Genomic DNA, 21,548 nt, shown 5'->3' on the forward strand with positions numbered 1-21,548 from the left:
GCCCCCGCACGGCGGGCCCGAGCCGGTGGGCCCGCGGCGGCAGCGCGCATGCGCACAGCGTCCCCGCGGCGGCAGGGGCTACCGGCGGGGCGGCCCCGGGGCCCTTTGCCGCCGGGCTTGCGGGCACCCGGGGCTGCGGAGGGGTGCGGTCTGGGTGCTGCTGTGCCCGCCGAGCCTCTCCGACGAGGACAACCAAAAATCGTTGGGAGGCTTGAGGCGGGATGGAAAGGCGCAGCCGCCGCCGCTGAGGTGAGGTGACCGAGGAGGGGCCGGCGCAGCCTGCCAGCGGGACTGCCTGCCGCGGCGGGGTGCCGGCCGGGGCCGGGGCTCCCCTTGTGCCTGGAGATGTACAGCCGCAGCTCCAAGCGCTGAGAAAGCTTAAAAACGCATTTGCCCCCTCCTCGGAGTGGCCTGGCCCGGCTGCTGCATGTGGGAGAGCCCAGGCCGGCGGCTGGGCCCAGACCCCCCCGCTGAGGGTACATGCGTGGAGCTCGGCTCTCTGTCTGAGAAGACATCTGTACCCTTATTTTTCTGCTGATGGAAGACATCTGTACCCTTATTTCCGTACGCAATAGCAGCTTCTGTCAAGCCCAATCTAAACATTTGTGTAGAGAGCAATTCTGCACTTGTGCACTTACTGTCTTATGTGTCAGTATCAATACCTGTCGACATGTACCCATCCATCTAAGTGTAGTTAAATCATTTTATCTAACTGTAGCTAGATATTTACAACAGATGTAAATACTTTAGGTGTCTAAAGTATGTTCATTAGCACTCTCTAATTGCCACAATGCTGACCTTTAAATATCAAAAACTAAGCATCTGAGTTAATACCTAACTATTGCCACTTCTCAGATATACACCTGATGGTTCTTTGCAGGCCCAGACATCAGCTTTTCATCATCTTGTATTCCAGGTGAGATTTTCAGGCAGTCTTTAAGAACAAAAATAACCAGAGAAGAAAGGTAGATAATAGATAGCTAAAACATTTTTTTCATGGGTCACCAATTTATCTAAGGCTGATGGCATTTTGTAACTTTGTGTGGCTGCATTTATTTCACCTACAGGAATATTTTCCTGATACTATCAAATAGCACCCACATTATTGCCCATGCCATAACTTCATGTCCACCAGTCCCTCTGTATCCCTGTACCCACCTATCTCATTATCCTAGTCCCCGTTTCCCCACTTTGAACCTCCATCCTTCACCTGTGTCCTCCCAAGGCTCTGTTTAACATGTTCTCTCCTTTCTTAATTCCTGTTGCCATTGCCATTTGTGCTGTTTCTTTCACTCAGCTCTTTGCCATTTCCTCATTTCCATCTTTCACCTCATTCTATGCCATAGCACAACTGTCCCACAGCCACATCCCCTTTTCTCTGTCTTGTTACCTTCCTCGGGCCTTTGAGGGTTGCCTTGACAGTCCCCGCTTTCTCTTGTATATACATAATTCCCATTAAGGTTCTCTTGGCTATAGTAAACCCTGGGTGGGCAGTCGGTTGATGCATCGGTTCCTGGCACTGAGAAATTTGAGTACATGAAGCAGATGGTTTTGAGCTCTTGGCCACGTTTTGGATACTGTTGACTTTTTCCTTAACATTATCCTGGTACACAGCATTTTAAGCTTTTTGCTGTCCGTAGTAGCAAGGACATAATGTAATAACTCCACAATAATAATAAGTAGTAAAATGTACATAGTTTGGTGATGTAGTCAGATTTTGCAGGTGGCTTTTGTATTAGCAGAGCCAACATATATGTGAGTAGATTTCCGTTCAGGGCTAGGAGTTTTGCTAGATACTGTCACTTGAATTGCCTTTTGGACACTCTCCATCTGTCATATGAAATGTTTGCGCTGAAGCACTAGACAAGGAGAACAGGGCAGGTTCTGTATTAAAGTTCAAAATGTGGTGTTGCTTTTAGCGAATGGTGACAGTGAGATGTTATTAACATCCTCTTCCTTTTGCAGCAACGGATCTTAATTTTCCAGTAACTGATCATAATGCTTAGAAATCAAGCAAAAGACAGTTTTAGGATATTTAACTTGTTTGTCTTTGGAGTAGATGGCAATTCTGTATCATCTCACAGAAAGGTGTCGTTACAGGCAACGATATATCCTGGTGTAAGCACTGGCATGGGACTCTGAATGGTTCTCCTTCTGCAGTAAGACAAGACAAGGAATTTTATCTCCAGGTTTTTCAATATGTATTTATATTGAAAAACCTAGAGATAAAATTCCTGAAAATATTTAAAAGGTATTCTTGTGGGGCTGTTAACTCCTCTCAGGTACCTAATAGGCACAAAGTTCTTTGACAATAGTGTCAGTATAGTGCAAGAACTGTGAGCATCAACAAAAAGTGTTGATGAGACATATACGTTGTCTCTGAAGGTAAAAAAATGGAATACAATCATGTCAGTCTCGATTAACAAAAAATGCAAGGGGGTACTATAATAAATAGCAAGTTATATAAGCAGGAGTTCTGCTCAGTTATCTAGGCACATCTGTCTTCAATTGTTTTGAAGTAAGAGAATAATTCATATAGCCATGTTCCCACTTAAGAAAGTCGAAATGATGAAAAATCCTAACTTTTCATCTTAACTGTTTCTGTACCTAGCGCTCTGGAAAAAGAATTGCTGTTTCCCAGGAAAAAATGAAAATCTTTTAAAATTTGGTGCTGTTAAAGACCCCGAAGACCCCCTGCATGTAAGAGACAAATGTGTATATTGCAGTTGTTATTATAGAAAAATATTAGAAAATAAAAAACAGTAAGCACAATCTCAGATACTTTGATCACTTGGAATGGATTTGTAAAGGTCAGACCAAAACCTACAGACAGCCAGGAGCTAGAATCACATGTTTCATAATGAACTTTATGCCAGATTTCTGAAAACAGCGCAGAGGCTCGTGTTCTCAGTGCTTATTGCAAACACAGTACATTCTTCAGGAGCGAAACAAAACTGGGAGGAACACTTGAAAAGGCTGCGTGATTTAAGCAGAAGAGAGAGACTCTAACCCTAAACACCGGTAACGCGGCCTCCCGGCAGGGCAAAACACCGGCCCAGCCCGGATTAACCCGGTTAAGAACACACCGAGGTTTATGGCCCCCCGCGGGACTCGAACCCTCGTTCTCTGGGCCACGCCCCCACCTGACGCGCCCCGGCCTCTCGGCGCCCATTGTGTCGTTTCAAACACACGCCCTGCCCTGTCAGCCAATCAGCGCGCTCTCTGCCGCCGGAGGCTCTCGGGAGTCCGCACGCCCCTGGACCGGGAACTCGGGCCCGATGGCGGCGCCTTGGGCATGCGCAGTGGCGGGGTGCGGTGGCCGGGCGCATGCGCGGTGGAGGGCGGGGAGCTTTGCCTCCGCCTCGCTTCCCGCGCGTGCGCTGTGTGGCGGCGGCGGGCGCGGGGGGTGTCCGGCCCGAGGCGCTCGCTCCCCTCCGGCGGCGGCGGCACCGGTAGCACCGGGACCGGGACTAGGACCAGGACCAGGATCGGGACCGCGCGCGGGGAGCTCGTCCGCCAGCGGCTGGGGGAAGGGGCCGCCCCCTGGGCTGCCCCCGGCATGGGGCGCTGCTGGGGCCGCCCCCCTCGCCGGGCCCGGCGCGCCCCCGGACTCTGCCTGCGGCGCCGCCCGCGGGGCCTGTAGGGGCGGCCGTGCCGCGCCTGGCCGGGGGCAGCGGCGGCATGAGGAGCCGCTGCGGCCGCCGGCAGTGAATGGGCGTCGCGGCGGAGCGGGAGGAGCCGGAGCCGCCGCCGCCGCCGCGATGGCTCAGGAGAAAATGGAGCTGGACCTGGAGCTGCCGCCGGGGAGCGCCGCGGCCCCGAGCGACGGGGGCGGCCTGAGGAGATCGAACAGCGCCCCCCTCATCCACGGGCTCAGGTGAGCGCGGCCCGGCCCGGCCCGGCCCGGCCCGGCCCGCGGCGCCAGCGGCCGCCCCGGAGCCCCGGCGGCAGCGGGGGCCCGCCCCGCCCCGGGAGCGCCCTGCCCGGCGGGGAGAAGGCGGCGGGGGGGTGGTTTAGCTGCTCGGGCAGCGTGGGCCGCCGCCAGCCGGGCCCCCGCAGCGCGGCGAGCCCCGCCGCTGGCCGTGGCTAGCACAGGCCCCCGGCTCGCCCTGCGCCGTGGCTGGTGCGTGGCGGCGGCCTCGGAACGTGTCGCTTGTTTCTCGGAGCGCCGGAGTGGAGGCGGCGAGTTACTTGTTGTAGCTGCAGCACCGCAGCGTGCGCATCGCCACAGGTTGGCAGGAGAAAAGCGCTGGCTGGGCTCCTTTGGTGGAAGTAGTGCTTCTGTTGAAATAAAATGGATGTTTTCAGAGCGCTGGAGGCTGGAGTGTGTACCGTAGCACTGCGTGGTTTTAAGTAAAACACACCTTAGAAAGTTGCTCACGAAACTTTTTTTCCCTCCAGTGACAACTCGCAGGTTTTTCAACCTTACGTGTTGCGCACTCGCAGGAACAGTACAACAGTTATGAGCCGCCACAGTATGGTAAGGAATCTTAAGCATGTTTTGTTTACACCTAACAAGAAGTAATTGGGATGGAGAAATGAAGTTAGACTTGCTTTGTATTTGCACTAAGTATCCTAGCAAGCTTCCAGGCTGCAGAATATGCATTTTTTCATCTCTAACTGCAATCTGCAATGGAATAGTACTGGTGCATTAACTGTATGTCCCCAAGAAGACAACAGTAGCTACGTGTGGTTCCCGGTATTAAGTACAGTCTTAAACTTAATTTGGACCTGACTATGGGTTGGAAGAGAAAACTGCTGTCATAAGTCTTGAAAGGGTGTTTTAATTTGTTGGAAAAATGGAAGAGAGAGTCGCAAGTCTTTGACTTTTTTTTTTTGACAAGGCCGCTCTTCTGCAAAGGCTGAACACTAAACATCAGAAAATCATTTAAAGAAGAGTCATTTATTTGCTGGGTGATATTCTGCCAGCTATTATATAAGCCTGGTAGTGTATAGGAGTGCAGTTAACTTTTTAAAAGATGTGGTATTTCTTTTTTTTCACCCTTTCCTTGTCAACTCAGGGATCTATATGCTCTTTTCCGCTAAAATTTTTCTTTCTTATCTGAGGGTAGTGAAGATTAAGTATTGCTTTTCTCAAAATCCATAGAACTTAAAAGTCCTGAAATATGTTTCTGCTATGTCTTCAGTTCGGAAAAAGTGAGATGGAATTTCAGTTCAAAATATTTTGTTATGAGATTTCTTAAAAAATAAGAATCTAAAATTTTGAAACTCAAATCAGCAGGTGTTACAGTAGACATATGGGCATCCTGAGTGGGAACTGTTGGCCCATTTGTATGTGGCGGTAGCCAAAGTTCCAGAGGAATTAGATGCATAAAATTTTATGCAATTGAAAAATTGCAAAAGTAAAGTTTTAGGAGCGTTGTTCAAGACTGAGCTGAAACATTGAGACTTCTCCTTTATAACAGCCAACTGGCTGAGTAAGTTAGTACGGGAATTTGTCGTCTTACTCTAGGCAGTAGGGAATTGTATAATACTCGTTTCATTTCTAACACCTCACTTGTCTAAATGACATATATAGCTGTTTGTGTTTCTGAGATGCTAAGCAGTATCCGCCTGCAAGTCTGAGATCTGTGCCACTTGCTGAGTGATAGAATGAATTTGTAAGTAGTAAAACAAGTCTTTTCTTTTGAAGGTCAGTGTTTTCTTTTTGCAACATTGAGTCATCCACATGTAGTTGTACAGCTCATTTTTAATTCACTAAGGATGTAGGTGATGGTAAATAGGATGTATGCAAGCTGTCGATATGTGATTTAATCATTGTGGCTGTCACTTTTTTTTTCAGTTGTTGTCATCATCTCCTATTCGTATTCCTAGTAGCCGACTTCATCAGATCAGAAGGGTAAGTGTAGTTTTTATCTGTATATTTCGTAGCAGCACAAAAAGTATTATATAATATTGAAGTACTTACCTAAAGGGAGTTTCTTTACTCTTGAGTTCTTCAAGTATTAGGGGAAGTAGAGTCTTTTTAAAACACTTAATTTCAACAAGAAAGTGTCCTGGAAGGTTTATTGTTGCCATGTTTAAACTACCTTGCATTTTTGAAGTGTTGTTTCATTCAAGAGAAACCCCAGTGAGCTGGGCTGGTAGCAGTCTTTTCTTTCTGGAGTGGTCATACTGTACAGATCTCAATTCTAATGGCAAATTATTGAATCATGAGTGTTATTCTAAGTACCTGTGATTAATCAAATGTTACGGGAAAACTTAAGACATTCATCTCCTGCAGGAGGAAGGAGTGGATTTAATGAACAGAGAAACAGCACATGAAAGGTGAGTGTTATAGAAACAACATGATGAAATAGCCAGAGTTATCCTCTTTGTAGCTACTGATGGGATTTTTTGTGTTCTAGGGAAGTGCAAACAGCAATGCAGATAAGCCAGTCATGGGAGGAAAGCTTGAGCCTGGTAATCTCTTTATAGATGTTTCCTATTGAATTCTACTTTTACGCTCAACTGACGAATTTAAGGGGAAGAGAGGAATTGTCTGTGAAACTAATTTAAGAACAACTTAAGTTCATCTGCTTTAGCTATTTTGTGCATTTGGCCCAATGACTTTCCATTAGAAGGTTGTGCCTTGGATTCTAATGTCCCATGCCAGTGTTAAGTCTGAAACCTTGTATTTACAGAGCGACAATGACTTGGACAAGTCTGAGAAATCTTCCTCCCCGAAGAGGATAGACTTCATTCCGGTTTCGCCTGCACCTTCACCTACAAGAGGAATAGGAAAGGTAGGATAAGTGAAATACCAAACCGAGGGAACGTTTCAGAATTTTCAACCAAGGTGAACTGTGAAGGCGTGTAACTTCACAGATTGTTTCATAGTTTTAAAAAAACCACAACCAAACAACAACAAAAAAAGTCCAAAACCCACATTGCATTGGTTTCTAAGGATCAGTTACTTACCATCTGAGAACCTGCAGAGTTCAAGCAGTGTGCCAGTTCTGTCACACTGAACGTTTTCAGTTGCTCCTATTTGTGTGATGTTTGGACGAGTTAGGGTTCTGGTTCTAGGGAAGCTGGAAGAGGTCATGAGAGTAATCAGATTTGGACATGATCTTCAGCTGCATAAGTGGGGGGATGCTAGGGAGGAAGCACCAAAACTGGAATGTATTGTACGTATAGAGTAAGAGTGTAGGCAAAGACCAGAAGCTGCAGATCTGTGTGGTGAGGAGGATGAAAATACATCCATTGGTGGTGGAAGGGAAGGCATAAACTCACTGTTGTCCTGCAGGACTCCTCGCACATGCTGAACTTGCACTGAAAGCTGATGGCAGATGCTGGAGAAGGGGAAGGGGTGGATCTTAGATAAACTACTTTTTCCACTGAGGACTAGAAAACTGAAATGTAGTGCAGAGAAAGTGACAACTGTGTTTAAAGATGGGCTGCTTGACCTTGTTTTCATCCTCTTTTGTGGTTCTGCTTTTGTGCTGCTACTACTTATTGCGTGTCTCTACCAGTATTGATGCATGGAGTAGCCACATACTAGTGCTGGGTAAACATGTTCCTGGTATAACACTGATGCTGACAGCTGGCCCTGTACCTTTGGAATCACAACTGTAAAGCAGTAGTAGATAACTTGACAGGAACATTTTTGTGCTTAGCTCTGGGCATTCATGGGCTAAGCTCAGATTAGCTGCAGAACCACAGAGCTGAATACCCTATTCTACTCTGGAATATTGTGTTAAATTTTCAGGTCAGATGAATTTTGAGTAAACTTGACTTGTTTGTTTAACAAGCCTCTTGAAAGAAGTAAGTCCAGAGTACTGTACTGCTGCTGCTAAATGTAACAGGAAGAAAAATAACTGTCTAATTTAGAAAACAATGTTTATTTCAATTTCAGATTTGTGGGTTTGAATCATAGGTTAATCTGAGCAGTATTGTATTAGCCAGTATATTTTTGGAAGTTAAGTTTAAAGCTTCTAAGATTGCATTTGATCATCTCTGCCTTATTCTGTTACTAGCTTTTTTTTTAACTGGCGATGTTTTGTTTGGAGGGTGGGGTGAAATGCCTGAGTATTTAAAAGGAAATTCTGAAGCACCTTAATGTGACTTTTTCTGCAGCAATGTTTTTCACCATCATTGCAAATGTTTGTGAGCAGTAATGGGTTACCTCCAAGTCCTATTCCCAGTCCAACAAGGCGATTCTCCAAGTAAGTAATATCTGTAAGTAACAGGTATACATTGGCATTTTCAAGGCTGGCACAAAGATTAGTTAAAACTGATGTTAAGGCATTAAAAGAGACTTTAGTTTTACAATAGCTGAAGTATTGCCACATAAAAATGCTCTGAAAGTTCAGCCTTTACTAGTGGTAGCTTTATGTGGGTGTTCTTACAGGAGCCTGTGACAACTTTAAACTAGACTTGATAACTTGTGGGGAAATTCCAGGGTACTTGAAATGAACTTTAACTTTTTCAGCATATCAATTTTATTTAAATACTACACACAATTTAGAAACGGATTCAAATGAGTATGTGATGTGCTAAGGGAAGAAGACCGTAAAAAATTTACTACAAATTTGCTGTAATAGGCAGCACTTCTTTGTTATCTGTGTATTTAGATTCCCTAAGCATTCCAGTTGTGCAGCAGTAGTTTTAAAGGACGTTTCATGTGATGTGGTTGTGTTGATTTGATGCTAGGTATGGTGGTGGTCAGACCTGGAACTTTTACAGGCCTGACTCAGTATCAGTATGCTTTCTCTAGCAGGAGGAGTCAAAGTCCAATCAACTGTATCAGGCCCAGTGTTCTTGGCCCCATTAAAAGAAAAGGTATGTGCATTTGCATTATCAGATGTTTTAATATGGATGTAGTTTTGCAGCTGGATACATTTCTCTCTTCCTTATTTTTTTCTGTTGTTCTGTAAATATAATGCACTTGTGTCCATGGTGAACTGGAATTTGCCAGTCGTAACTTAAAAATATAAAGTAGCTAGTCTAAAACACAAGAATGAAAAACTTTAAAAGCAGCTACTGCTTGAAAGAGGCAAACTATTACACATCAAATTAAACATTGTGAATGTTTGTAAGCCCTGACATTCCTAAGAGTACGACTGTAGGGTGCACACCCTTCAGATCATCTTAGGAATGTTGCTTATCATGCAGTATCTTCTAAACTTAGTACTAAATGTTTATTTTTACTCTGAAAGTTCAGAAGGTGAGTGTTCAGAGAAATAGAATAGATCAGGGCTCTTTCCTCCTGAAGGGAGACAACTGCATTCTTTCCTGGAAGTACTCCATGTTAAGGATATTCAAATTACATCCCAGAACAGGTCTTCATAGTAGAACTGTACGACTGAGATAGTTACAAGTGTGCCTCTAGCTATGCTTACCCTTTCTGCATTTTTTTTAACTTGGGCATTCTTAACTCACCAAAAGCATCTCCTTTTATTTTACAAGACTTATATTTAGCCTTCAAGAGAAGTTACTGTTTATTGGGTATTTTTTTTTTTTAGGACTGCTTCTCCTATCAGTTAAAGAGTGTTGTCTGATTTATATTGAATTGACAGGGGAGAGAGACAAGTTTTCTCATAGATAACAATTCTATCTCTGAGGCTGTTACTTTCTATGAATTTTAGAGGCACTAAAAATTGAACGAAAATTCATCAAGCTCAGTGATCAATAGGGAATACTGCATTGTTTTTACTTTAAACATTTTACAATAGCCCTTACACAGATTATATTAAAAGCAGTGCAGATAAAGGGCAGGCTTTCCTCACCCTATCCATGTGCTCTTGTGAAGTACCTTTTACAAACTGGAGATAGGAGTTTGCCTTTTTTACTCGAAGTATCAAGGATTTTTGAAAATGTTGCTTAATTTTAGAACATCTAATCCATTTAAATGAACCTAATTTATTTTCCTAAATACATAACCCTATTATTTTATGAATTTTAGCCATAGCTGTATCGTTCATATTCTACAGACATTACATGGTAACAAATTGACACCGTGATAGGTGGGGGGAAGTAAGCAACATATTGAAGAACATTTCACTGCCTTAGGGAATTAATACTGGTAGACTGTGCAATGTGTTGTAGCAGTGCAGCGTTGTCTTTGTGAAATGCCAAGTGGCAAAGGAGTTACCTAAGCTGGTGGTTTGGGTTTTCTTCATTTTTGTGTAAGACAAAAGTATTTTATAAATGTTTTTTGCCCATTCTGCTTGATAGAAGCTGTTATTCCTTCCCTTTGAAGAAGGTAATGCATCGCCATGGGCTAAAGGAAATAAATTTGGGGGGGTTAGCAGTCTTTTGTAAAATTGAGTGCTAGTATAATTCTCTTGCACAACATACTAATATATACTGGTTTGCTGTAATGCTTCACCTCTGTCAGCTTTTCAAACTGACACCACAACTGCTGTGAAGTGTAGGTAGAAAGCCAGAAAATGTATTTCCATTTCATATGTTTTTGTTGCCAAACTAAAAATTAAAATATACTGTAGCTATGAGAGGGTTTTCTTTTTTTAAGCTTGTTATTGGCAAGTTTATGATATTTCCAAATGTGTCTATTGTACAGAAGCTATTAATGAGTTAGCTCATTCTCAGGGCAGATTATACTAAACAGATCATATGAATTCTTGCCATCATGTTTAATCTTTTAATGTCAGTAGATGATTACAGGTACAAAGATAGTCTGATCCATGATGAGTAAGTGGAAACGCATACCCATGCCAAATTTTCTGTTCACTTCTCCTGTAGAAGTGTACATATGCATCAGAATTTGTTGTATGCGGGAGGGTGAAACTGCAAACCAAGCTGGCATTCCTATTTTCATAATCACAAAAAATTTTAATCTCTGTGTTTTGGCTTATGTCGGTTGCCTCATCTCAACTGCTTACTTAAAATCAAGTCACAATAATTAGTTTGCTTTAGATTATTTTCTCTGATTGTAGTCCAAGTAGCAAGTGCCTAGTTTTATGTCTTTGTTGTAGCCCCTCAGATACTGCTGAAGCATCAGTTAAATTAAGGATGGGCTGGATGGTTCAACAACAGCTAGCATCAAATTAATGTCTTGCCCAAGTGCTTGGTTGGCTGAATTAAAGGACTTGTTACAAATGCAACCTTGCTCTATTATGGGACAGACCTCCTTTTACAATAGACAAATATTAAATGGACGTTCCAGAGACTCAAGTGAGTTTGATTATTTGCACTATTTTCTTTAGGTGAAATGGAAACTGAAAGTCAGCCAAAGAGACTTTTTCAAGGAACAACCAACATGCTTTCTCCAGATGTTACACATCTGACAGATCTCAGTTCATGGTAAAATATTTCATGTGCCCTGAAATGCCGAAACAAGGAATGTGCATTTATCGCAAGCTTTCTTGTTTTGTTTTGTTTTCCAGAATAAAATACTTTGTGTTTAGCTTGCGTATGCATGTTACTGGGAACTATTTCTGTGGTACTGTAGTGTGGTAATGTTTCTGCCTCTTTGATCAATTCTTTGAGCAGAGTCTAGCCTAGATTTTGTGTATTGGAACTTTTATACTGAATATAATTGTTACAAATCCCTGTTGGTTCATAAGCAAAGTTACTTTGCCTCAAAGATGCTTCATCGTTTCATTAGGTTGTGGGAAGTGGTCATATAGTATCTGTGGTGCTTACCTGAGTACTTAGAAAATGTGTGCGTGAGTAGTTACTGCAGTTACATAGTTCATGTTGATACATTCATGATTTTTAGTGTTACAGTCTGTCTCCTTTCTGTATTACCATAAAAAGCTGAGTTCTTTTTTGCATCAAGAGGCAGATACTAAGTATTCTAAAATATCAACTCTGTATTAGTATAATTTCAATTTACCTACAGACTTTAAACTGTATAGAAATATTTTTTTCCTGTTGCTTCCAGCTAAATTGCAAAAGTATCAATTTATGTGCCCTCTGGAATCTTGTACCAAGACTTCAAAATCCTAACACAGGAATTCCTTACAAGGGAAAAATAGATTTCAAAATCTTGCTTTGTGAGTAGTGCAACATTAAAGAACATACTAGCTAATTAATGACATCTTTGCTGCATTGCTGATTAGACTGTTAATCCTTTCCCATAATGTTTAAAGATTTTATTCCTATTAGTTGTCACCTCCTTTCTATGACTGATTTGAAATCAGAGTCATAATTTATTCTGCATGTTAAAAAAAAAAAAAAATAATTCTGCTCCTCATTCCCATAAGGAGCATGAATATATATATAACATGCTACAGAAAACAAGGAGTCTTCAGGGCTGCCAGTCTTGCAGTAAAGACTGAGTGGTAGTATAGGTCTCCTACATCTTCTCTATAGAGGCGAAAGTACACAAAGTCATCATGCTCGTGTTACTAAATAACCTTTTTCTTTTTCCCCAGCCTGTCTTCAGATATTCTTGATGGGAGTAGCAGCAGTGTTGGCTCTTCCTCTGATTCACTGACTAAAGGCAGCATAACCACAGAGTCTCCAGTAACATGCTCAAACTCATGCTCTTCATTCATTTTGATGGATGATCTCTCACCTAAGTGACTTAAGTTCTGAGTCTGTCTGGCTGTGCTGTTCCCTTACTGTACACTGGTACAGAGAAACGAACTCTGATCCTTGAACCATTAACATGAGGATTATTAAAAGGAAAAATTATTGTAACTGTAATACTTGGCGACTTTCCAGTGATTTTTTTTGATTTATCCATTTAATGGACATTGTAGACCATATTAATGTCTGGTTTTGCGAATTTGTTTTTTAAACAAGATGTCTGCTCAAATTATACTAACTTTTTGCTTTCAGGAACTTGCATACACTTTTTGATTCCAAGAATAGGTATTTACCTATTAGTGTTGCAATTTGTAGGAAAATATTTCTCTCATTATTGTGATCAATATGTCTAGGGAAATAATTTGGTTCGGAAGGATTTGAAAATACTAATTTATTCTCTGGCACTTCTACCATTGAGTAAAACTATTCTCCTTGCTTTTTTTCAGTCACTAGCCTCAAATTCTCTTATGGAAGGGAGGAAAAAATATTTTCTTTTTTTAGTGCTGCTAGTCGTTTTTATTACAGAATAATTTCCACACAGCGGGTGTGGGAATCTCACTCTGTTACATTAAAAGAAAACAAAAACCCACAACAAACTAACTAATGACTGGCACTTTTGCCATCACTGAAGAAATAACAGTACTCTACGAACATGATTAAAATAGCTGCATAGTTCTCTCCCCAGATCCTTTATCCTACAGCTTGTATGAAATAAGGTCAATATTCAGCAAGATTTGGCCAATTAATCCACGCCTCGATCCAAGACATACAGTGCAGATAACTAAGTTATTTAAACTACTGTGTAGGAGAACCATGTATGGCACCATCGATGTCTCCTGTGGCATTGAGGTCATAGGTATTTTTGTGCCTTAGGGGACATTGTTACAAAATTATGGAATGTAAACCAGAGGGGTGGGTGGGATAAGTCCTCTGTGTACAGCTTGTTTATAGAGTGCTTACCAGAGTTTCTTGTCGATGCTGCTTTCCTTAGTGTTCCTTTCCCAGGTGTGTGCCCCGTTGCAAGGTGCTGTGGGCAGCCCCAACTCAGCTGTGAGATGGCAGCCAAAGTAATACCCTTTGCAGCCGCTGTGTACAGCGTTCGTACCTTTGTTGGTCATGAGCAGGGCAAACAGCTAAGCAAACAGTCGATTTCTAAGGAAAGACTTAAAAGTTTGGATTGAATACGAGCTCTGCAAATTGTTTGGCTAAGGAGTTCTATTTGAGCTATGAGTAGTCTTGATACAGTACCTTGGTCAGTCTGAGGTAAGACAATAGATATTTTACTTTTTAAAGACTTTAACGGGGCAAAATAAATCCGTTTGTAATCTACTGTGTTATGCTATTTATTATTTATAACTATGTAAAAAGTCTGTGGTGATGAATTATAGTATTTTTTTATGATTGAATAAGTTTTTTATGTTCAGTAATTGCTGGCTGGTTTGTATTTAATACGCAACATTGTCTGCCAGAATCATAAGCTTCCATTTTTGAATGTTTGTAACATAAATGCTTTTGTTACCTAAAAGTACAACTTCTGATCTTTCTGAAAGAAAATAGCACTGAATTTAAAGTAAGATTATGTGCTTTAAAAATGAGCACAATCTCTGGCAATACTGTCTGGCTACAAAGGGGAGGGGGAGAACCATAGTTTTTTCTGTTCTGAAGAAGCTGTTGAGTTTCCAGAAGACATGTACATACCAGATTATTTTTAAAAGTGTTTCCATTAAATTGTAAGAAGTACCATAATGGGCCCACAGTGGCACTATTATTTGTATTTTCATTTTCACCTGTGGAGCATTAGTTCCCCACCTCGAATAAATGTGCATATTGTAAAATATTGTCCATTGGTGCCATTTTTAAATGAGCTCTACAGTATTGAATGTTCATTTTATTTGTATACGCACAGTGCTATTTCTTGAATTTTTGATGTCTTAAATCGCTTAATTATTTTTTTATTCATGCTTGTATCTTCTCTGCCTTCTTGATGCTAAAAGAGGGCTGCTTTTACATTTGCAAAATATTGATAAACAGTCTGTGATAAAATTCAACCTGTTACCTGTGCCCCAGTTTCATTATACCCTGCTTTTATTGGTACTGTGATTTAGAAATCTGAACAAGGGGTGACAGAAGGGGGAAACCTGTTGCATGCTTTCTTAAAACTGAGAAGAGCATAGCTATTGCTTATTTTTGGCTGACTTACCTGTACAATTGATGTATTCCAGATTTGTTTGTTAGTGGAGAGTCTTATATAAGTGCTGGCCTTTGTAAACATTAGAATGTAAGCTTCATAAAGCAAACGCACAAATATTCACTCTTGTTACAGCATTTTTTTTAATGTTCTGGCTATTCTCCACTCTTCAGAAGACACTGCTCTTTTATAAAATATATATTATATGTAATGCACACACACACTGTGTCTCTTTCAGAATGAGTGTCACTGTGTAATGTAATAGGTCCCATCTAGGACCATGTTCTGTTTCACACACATAGCTGTAAGACCACTTGTTCATTTTAAAACTAAGTTTTCTAATACTTTGATAGCTGATACGTAACTGCATGTGAGTTGCTGCTGCTTACAGAATCAGTCTTTATTGCAGTGTAAAGACTAGTACAGCATACTATGACTAAAACTGACTAAAAGCTGCATTTCTGGATTTGTTAACTGTCTTGTCTGTGATGAATTAGATACCAGTTTGGGGAAGAAGGCCAGCTGGTAGTCAGCTTTAATATATAACTACTGACACTTACACTTAACTGTTTTTTTATGACTTCATCAGACTTATTTGTGCTGGATTGCCATGATGGATGTCTGAGAATTTCTGTCTTTCCTCCCCCTCCTTTTTTTTTTTTAAATACGGAATCATTAATGCATATCTATTGTTGAGAATCACCAGTGATGACTTACCTTTTAATGTTGTAACTGTTGAGAAGAAAGTTAAAATACCAGCAAATACTAGTGTAATTCCAGCAGCATTTTAGATGGACTATTTTCAATATGTTAATTAGCACAGCATTACGATGTTGGTCTTTATTCGCCTCATTGACTAGCACTGCCTTGAGAGCATAGCCGAAGCACGCTGAATCCTCATTTCGTGGTCTTAAAATGCTGGAAGGATTTTACCAATGGTTTAGAAAAATGTGTGTGTCAGCTGTGGAACTCTGTATGTTTTGATAATATCAAGTGTTCTGAATCAGGAAATGGATCACAGTATGCATGTTTCATTCTTCTTCATTGAATTTCAAATTGGGGATCATGGGCCCAAAAGCCTGTATTTAAGGGGCTGTTTTTCTGACTGTATGTGATTAAATACTTTCTCCTACAATGAAAGTAATTAAACTGTCAGTGGGTGAGGATGTAAATCTGAGTCCTGCAGACTTTATTGCAAAACTCATTCTTGAAATGCACAAGGAAAGCTATACTGTATAAAAACAGTAAAGTGGGATTTTTATAAAAAGTCATGATAAAAATAGAGTGCTCATTTTAACAACTCGAAATGCTAAAACCATTTTAAATGTAAGGCTTCAGCTTGGCACATTTCTCCAGACAGAACCACGTTGGGGGCTGTATGCAGAGGTTAACTTGAGCAGGCTTGGGTAGATTTGGAACTCTCTTATTCTGGTGCACAAACACAATAGACTAGACTTGGGAAATAATTTTTTTGCAAGTGTTCACATTCTTATCTGTAGACCCTGCTAATATATTGTGTGACAACAAAGACAAGAACTTGTTTTTCCTGGAGGAATTTCATCTGCATATAATCTTCCTGGTAACTTCATAATAAAAAAGCTTTGCATTAATACGGGTTCAAATATTTCATGAAGTCATAGGACTGTTTCATTTTCTTTTTTGGAGTAAAGGCCAAGAAATATTTTTGGAGCTATACAAAACTGCCTCTTGTATTCCAAGGCTATTATATAAATGGCAACTGTCCATAGTAAGTGGAAAGGGACTTTGCCTACCATTCAATATTTCAGTCTCTCTTGAGATCTGTTAAATAATCCTTAGCAAATTTGGTGACTGATGTAAGATGGGTCACTGAAGGTACCAGATGACCCAGTGAGAAGGATGTAGTAACTAGCTCCTCTGACTATAGAGTTTTAGCTGTGAATGTAGACCTAGCTTAGCCAACTCATTTTCAAATGAAAAATGTGTTTTTCAAGCAACTGAGACTCTCATGAGGGTCTGGGCTGTTCAAACTTAGAGGGGAAGACACATTGTTGGCAAGTCTAGGACTGTTTTGCTCAGTCCACCCCCAAAAGAGTAACCTGTGTTTGCCAGTCAAAATCAGAGTAGCAGTTGTCTTAGTTTTAGCTGTCTTAGGAGAGGGCAGGGAGTTAGTGGTTGGGTTTCCTTCAGGGCTGGTTATCTAATTTCTGGCTAGGACATTTGTTATCAGGCTAAAATCAAAAGTAGATGTTGTCTGAGGGCAAGTCTGTTTTCTGAGGGAGTAAATAAGATGCAGAGCTGGTTTAAGCGTGATAGCCTGGGTTTGCTTCCTGCTGCAGATGAAGAGTCTCCATGTAAGCGGGTTACAGTGACTGGGCTGCTGGCTTGGTGCTGCCATTCCCATAAATACAAATGCACACAACTCCCACTTTTAACTTGTACATGTACCTCAAGGCTATCCTTTTTATTAGTGTACTGGGCACTTAACGGAAGTCTCTTGTTTCAATCCAAACCGTTTCACATTAAAGCTGCTTTTTATTACTTGCTTTTAGATCTTAAAGCCTTTTGATATGGGGCCTAACTGGGCCTTGGGTTTGAGTCTTGCCTCTGGTTAGCATGCCAGGGCCAACATTTTCTTTTTAAACCTGGAGCAATTTGTTTTGTTCTTGCATTATGTAGTTTGAAAATTCAAAGTAGGTAGGTTCTTGCTATTAACAAAGAATGCATGTTAGCTTTGGTGATCACAAAAGATTGTGGGGTTTTAGAAGTAATAAAACTTGAAAACGAAAGGAAGAAATACCTATTTTTAGCAAACTGATTCAGCTGGTTTGATACCAGGCTCTTTTTTAATATGCAGGCGATAGACTTTTGAGCATATCATTACTAACAGCAACAAAATCCAGTGTGCTTTCATCCCCAAACACTTCTCCTTACTGTAAAGTAGGAACTTATTACTGAAAGACCACAAGTTTTGTTCGTCTCCAGCAAACAGAGGGCATGACCTGTCTCAGTCTCTGAATAAACAGTTTGCAGTAGCAGTCCCCTGTGACTCAACAGGCCCATTAGTGACACCAGGCCGTCTAGCAGTTCCTTTCTGTCCAAAAAGCATCATCTTACACTGTACAATAATTCTAACACCTTTAGTCTCCCGTAGCTTATTTCTGAAGGCCATGAGATTTTTACCTCTTATACAAACACTATTATTTGTTGTTAATTACTGTAGTTGGATGTCTTACTAAATAGCTGTGGTAGAATTTCTGGTGGACTTTATGGACTTTTTCATTTCTCTCATTTTGGGGTAAAACAATTTAGAATTTTTGATTATTTTTCAGATGTGTCAGATAATTTTTCAGATAATGCAGTGTGTCTCTTCTGGAAGAATTATGCATTGTGTTTTAATTCTGCAAGGCATTTGAATATAGTTTATGCAGCAATAACTCCTGTTTAACAACATGAGTCAAATGAATCTTGGAGACAATGACATGCATTTGTTATTTCAGAAGTTGACTGGTTTAACCCTTACATCACCTAACGAAACCTGCATTTTGTTGCAGTCCCCACCACTTTTGAACTTTCATCAAAGTTAAGTAAGTTGGCAGAAGTGCCAGGCTATTATTTGTATCGGGGTAGTTTATAATGCAGATTATGAAAACCCTATTGTGCTAGAACAAAAACATTTTCCTTGCCCCAAATAATTAATTTGCAATTTAAATTTGTCATGAGAACTGTAATGGTTTATCAATGCCAATGCATGGTCAACAATTTTTTCAGGGTGATAAAGTTAGGATCTGTAATACACAGGTAGAAAACAGGTGGTATCAAAAACTATGGGCCAAAGTAGAATAAAGAATGTAGCTAAAGTTAACTAGTCCAGAATCTAAATCTAAATGTTGGATCTGGCCTCGGACAAAGCAAACCCTTTGTTCTACAAGCCCCTAAAATTTTGGAAAAATTCAGCTACTGCCATGAACTTCGCAGCTCAGTCTCAACCCTAGCCAAATGTTAACACTTCTCTACTTATGACCAGAACCTCCAAGAATTTGGAAGAAAAATAAATGTGAAAGGGGGAGCTAGAATAAAAATGCCTCTGTGCCTATGATGTATGAGTATTGGTTTGAAAAATGATACAGAGAACAAAGCACAGTGAGTGGGACAAATGTGCTTTAAATAAGAATTGAGGATGTGCTACGTATAGTACGTGTAACATCTTGTTCGTGTGCAAGAACAGACTGTGAAAGAAACAGCTTTGTGTGGGAGAAGTGACATCAAAGAGCTTGAAAACTAGCACTGTAATAGGAAACATTTGCCTTTTGAGGACTGTTATTGCTGCTGGTCACTACTTTTTTTTTTTTTTCCTTATTTTTTTCCCCTCCTGTATTAAAACCCAGTGGTGTGAGTAATGTGAGGCAGCATGGGTAGGGTGGGCCAGATGGGCAACAAGGAGGGGTACAGAGGGCTAGCTGAATTTGTGTGGACTTGTGCAGCTTCCCTCCTGCCCCCTTTACACTGAGTTTGCATCAGCCTTGAAAGTTACAGTTGCGTTTGTTGGCAAACCAGAGCAAGGCTGGATGCTCAACTTGTCTTTCATGGCATAGTTACTGAACGGGATTGCCAGCTTCTGCCAAATATGTCCTAGACATTAGTAGGCAAAACTTTTCATGGGGGGAGAGGGGAAATGAGAGGGGGGAATTGAGGGTGTAGGAGTGCATCAAAGATGCCCCAAAAGCTGCACAGCGGGAGAGCATGGGAGACCTGGTGGGTCACGGAACTGTAGAGAGAGCACCATAGTGGAGAGGAAGGAGGAATGTCACACGTCAGCAAGGAGATGGCCAGAGGCTCGGTGTGGAGAAAGTGATGGTGTTGCTGTGAAGTGTCACGGTTATCCTTGTTGCCAACAGAAGGCTTGTGCTGAGGAAGAAGGGTTGTGGTACAGCGGTACACAGCAAGCCAGCTACAGCCACATCTTACAACTTGCCCTTATCGGGGGTTTATCAGGTATTTTTTGGAGAGCATCTGAAATTTTTCAGCTTTGCTTTGCATTAGCAACGAGGAACATAATGCATATATTACTTATGATGAGCGTAACCACCGGCACGCACAGTTGCATATCTAACTGCATTGGGTGCTTTGGACCAGATGTGAGAAGTTAATGGTGATGTGGATGACCACAGGATGGCGTATCGTGGCTTGCAAAGCGCAGGACGATGTGTAACGAGCTGTGGTAATACTGGCTGAAGTGCGTCTAAACTGCGTTCATCCTGCAACTTCTACTGCTAGAAATTTCTAATGTTTTCTTTCTTTTCACTCACAATGTAACCTCTTCCTGTCAGAGTAAATGCTGACTTTCCAGAGTGAGGTTTGGACTTCATTGTACTAATAATCTTAAAACTGATAAAAAAAGGCAGATGCTCTTTGGTTATAAGAATAACACAGTTCCATGCTAGAGGAGACTTTGATCAAATTTACTGACAACCTGAAATGAATGAAAAGGCCCTGCTCACAGCGAGAGCGCTTTTTTAGGAGTATATTGTACATTGGCTGTTTTCCCAGCCCCGTGAAGTCTTTCAGAAGCATGCTGTGGCATATTTGGGCTGGTTTTAGTGAATTGCAGTGCACAAGCTGGGTTTTTTTCCTGAAGCGCTGATGCTGCAGTGTTCCCATCAGACCGCACGCAGAAAGCGTCTTTCTGTTATTTCTCTGTGTGGGCACACGCAGACCTGGATCTTGGAGAATTTACAACAGCTTCAGCTTTGTAACCTGCAGCGCAAGGGGAATATCTGCCTGCACGCAGTGAGCGTCCGACCACGTAGCTGTGCTCCGGTGCTGTGTCCAGGTGAGTGCTTGGGTGAGGCTGGCTGGAACACGTCTTGTATCTGCTGCTGCTTTTGACATGGATTGGATTATTTACTGAAAACCAAGATGTAAAAATAAGCAAGCACCAGCCTGGGGCTGTGTGCAGGAGAGCTGCCTGCAGGGTTACAGCGTGGGTCTGGGAAGGTCCATCTGCTGCTCTTCCAGCTCTGCGGTCTAACCCAGGCTGGCAAGGCGGTGGGGGAAGATGGGTGAGCCTGATCTTCACAAAGTGCTTGGAGATCTCTCCATGGCAAGTGCTATGCGAGGGCTGAGTACTGTCAGCACCACCATTGCTGGGAATTCTGGTTTGGCCCCCAGATCAGCCACTGGCCCTGCTATGCCTGTGCTGCACGTAGTTTTGACTTGAGTTGGGAGCGGTTTCTCTGCTCGTTCATAGTTTGCCTTCTCCTTCGCACGTCTCCAACAGGAAGTGCAGATTCAGCAGGCATTGTATGCTTCAGCAGCCTGCCAGCTGCCTTGCTGAAGCTAATTCACAATTCAAGTCACTCCTGATAAGTTTGCAAACAATGTGCAGTGATTTCTGAGCTAGATAGCAGCTGAGCTGAACTCCTCCGTTTCCAGCCTGTCAGTTGAATGAAGCTGTGCATTTGCTCTATAACACTCATCGGTCAAACCTGGTCTTAACGCTTTGTGCTGTTGTGATGTTTCATAGATTTCTTATTTGTTTAGGAATAACTTTAAGTGAGTGTCGTCATTATTATTAAAACTCTCAGATGAGTGTGTGGAGGCACAAACAGGTCATATGGTTAGTGTTGGTTTAATATGAGCTAGGAATTGAACCCAAGACTTCTGACTTGCAGTTTAGTTCTTTGATCACAGGATAATTCTGTTACCCCCTTTATAACACACTGAAATAACCTGGGAATAACTCCAGTGAAAACAAGAGCAACATTTTTTCTTAGGCTAACTTCATGTGGCAGCCACTGAAAGCATGCGCTGAGGAACTGACCCAGAGGAAGCAACTCCGCACTCGTGGCTCATCAGCCCCGGCAGGAAACAGCAGGTC

The 21,548-nt window shown here is 41.8% G+C and overlaps 1 protein-coding gene, 1 long non-coding RNA gene and 1 other non-coding gene across 5 annotated transcripts; all 3 read left to right on the plus strand.

Annotated features, from left to right (window-relative positions):
- The first annotated feature begins 102 nt into the window (after positions 1-102).
- LOC141949317 (uncharacterized) lies at positions 103-2,625 on the plus strand. The gene is made up of 3 exons (XR_012630731.1): positions 103-249; positions 856-916; positions 2,612-2,625. It is a non-coding gene; the product is annotated as an uncharacterized LOC141949317 (long non-coding RNA).
- A 768-nt stretch (positions 2,626-3,393) lies between these two features.
- PABIR2 (PABIR family member 2) lies at positions 3,394-15,861 on the plus strand. 3 transcript variants are annotated; one of them, XM_074882408.1, is made up of 10 exons: positions 3,394-3,877; positions 4,402-4,480; positions 5,804-5,860; positions 6,245-6,288; positions 6,369-6,423; positions 6,645-6,746; positions 8,080-8,168; positions 8,720-8,784; positions 11,172-11,268; positions 12,345-15,861. In XM_074882408.1, exons 1-10 carry the CDS (start codon positions 3,762-3,764, stop codon positions 12,493-12,495), a joined length of 855 nt encoding a protein of 284 aa, XP_074738509.1. In that variant the 5' UTR covers positions 3,394-3,761; the 3' UTR covers positions 12,496-15,861. The 3 variants fall into 3 exon arrangements, with proteins under 3 accessions (XP_074738509.1, XP_074738507.1, XP_074738508.1); XM_074882406.1 differs by having other exon boundaries at positions 3,617-3,877; positions 8,706-8,784; XM_074882407.1 differs by lacking the exon at positions 3,394-3,877 and adding an exon at positions 4,129-4,231.
- On the plus strand, positions 12,125-12,273 carry LOC141949512 (small nucleolar RNA U109). Its single transcript, XR_012630793.1, has one exon. It is a non-coding gene; the product is annotated as a small nucleolar RNA U109 (small nucleolar RNA).
- Positions 15,862-21,548: the final 5,687 nt, after the last annotated feature.

This window comes from Strix uralensis, chromosome 13, assembly GCF_047716275.1.
Source record: "Strix uralensis isolate ZFMK-TIS-50842 chromosome 13, bStrUra1, whole genome shotgun sequence".
Classification (NCBI taxonomy): Eukaryota; Metazoa; Chordata; class Aves; order Strigiformes; family Strigidae; genus Strix; species Strix uralensis.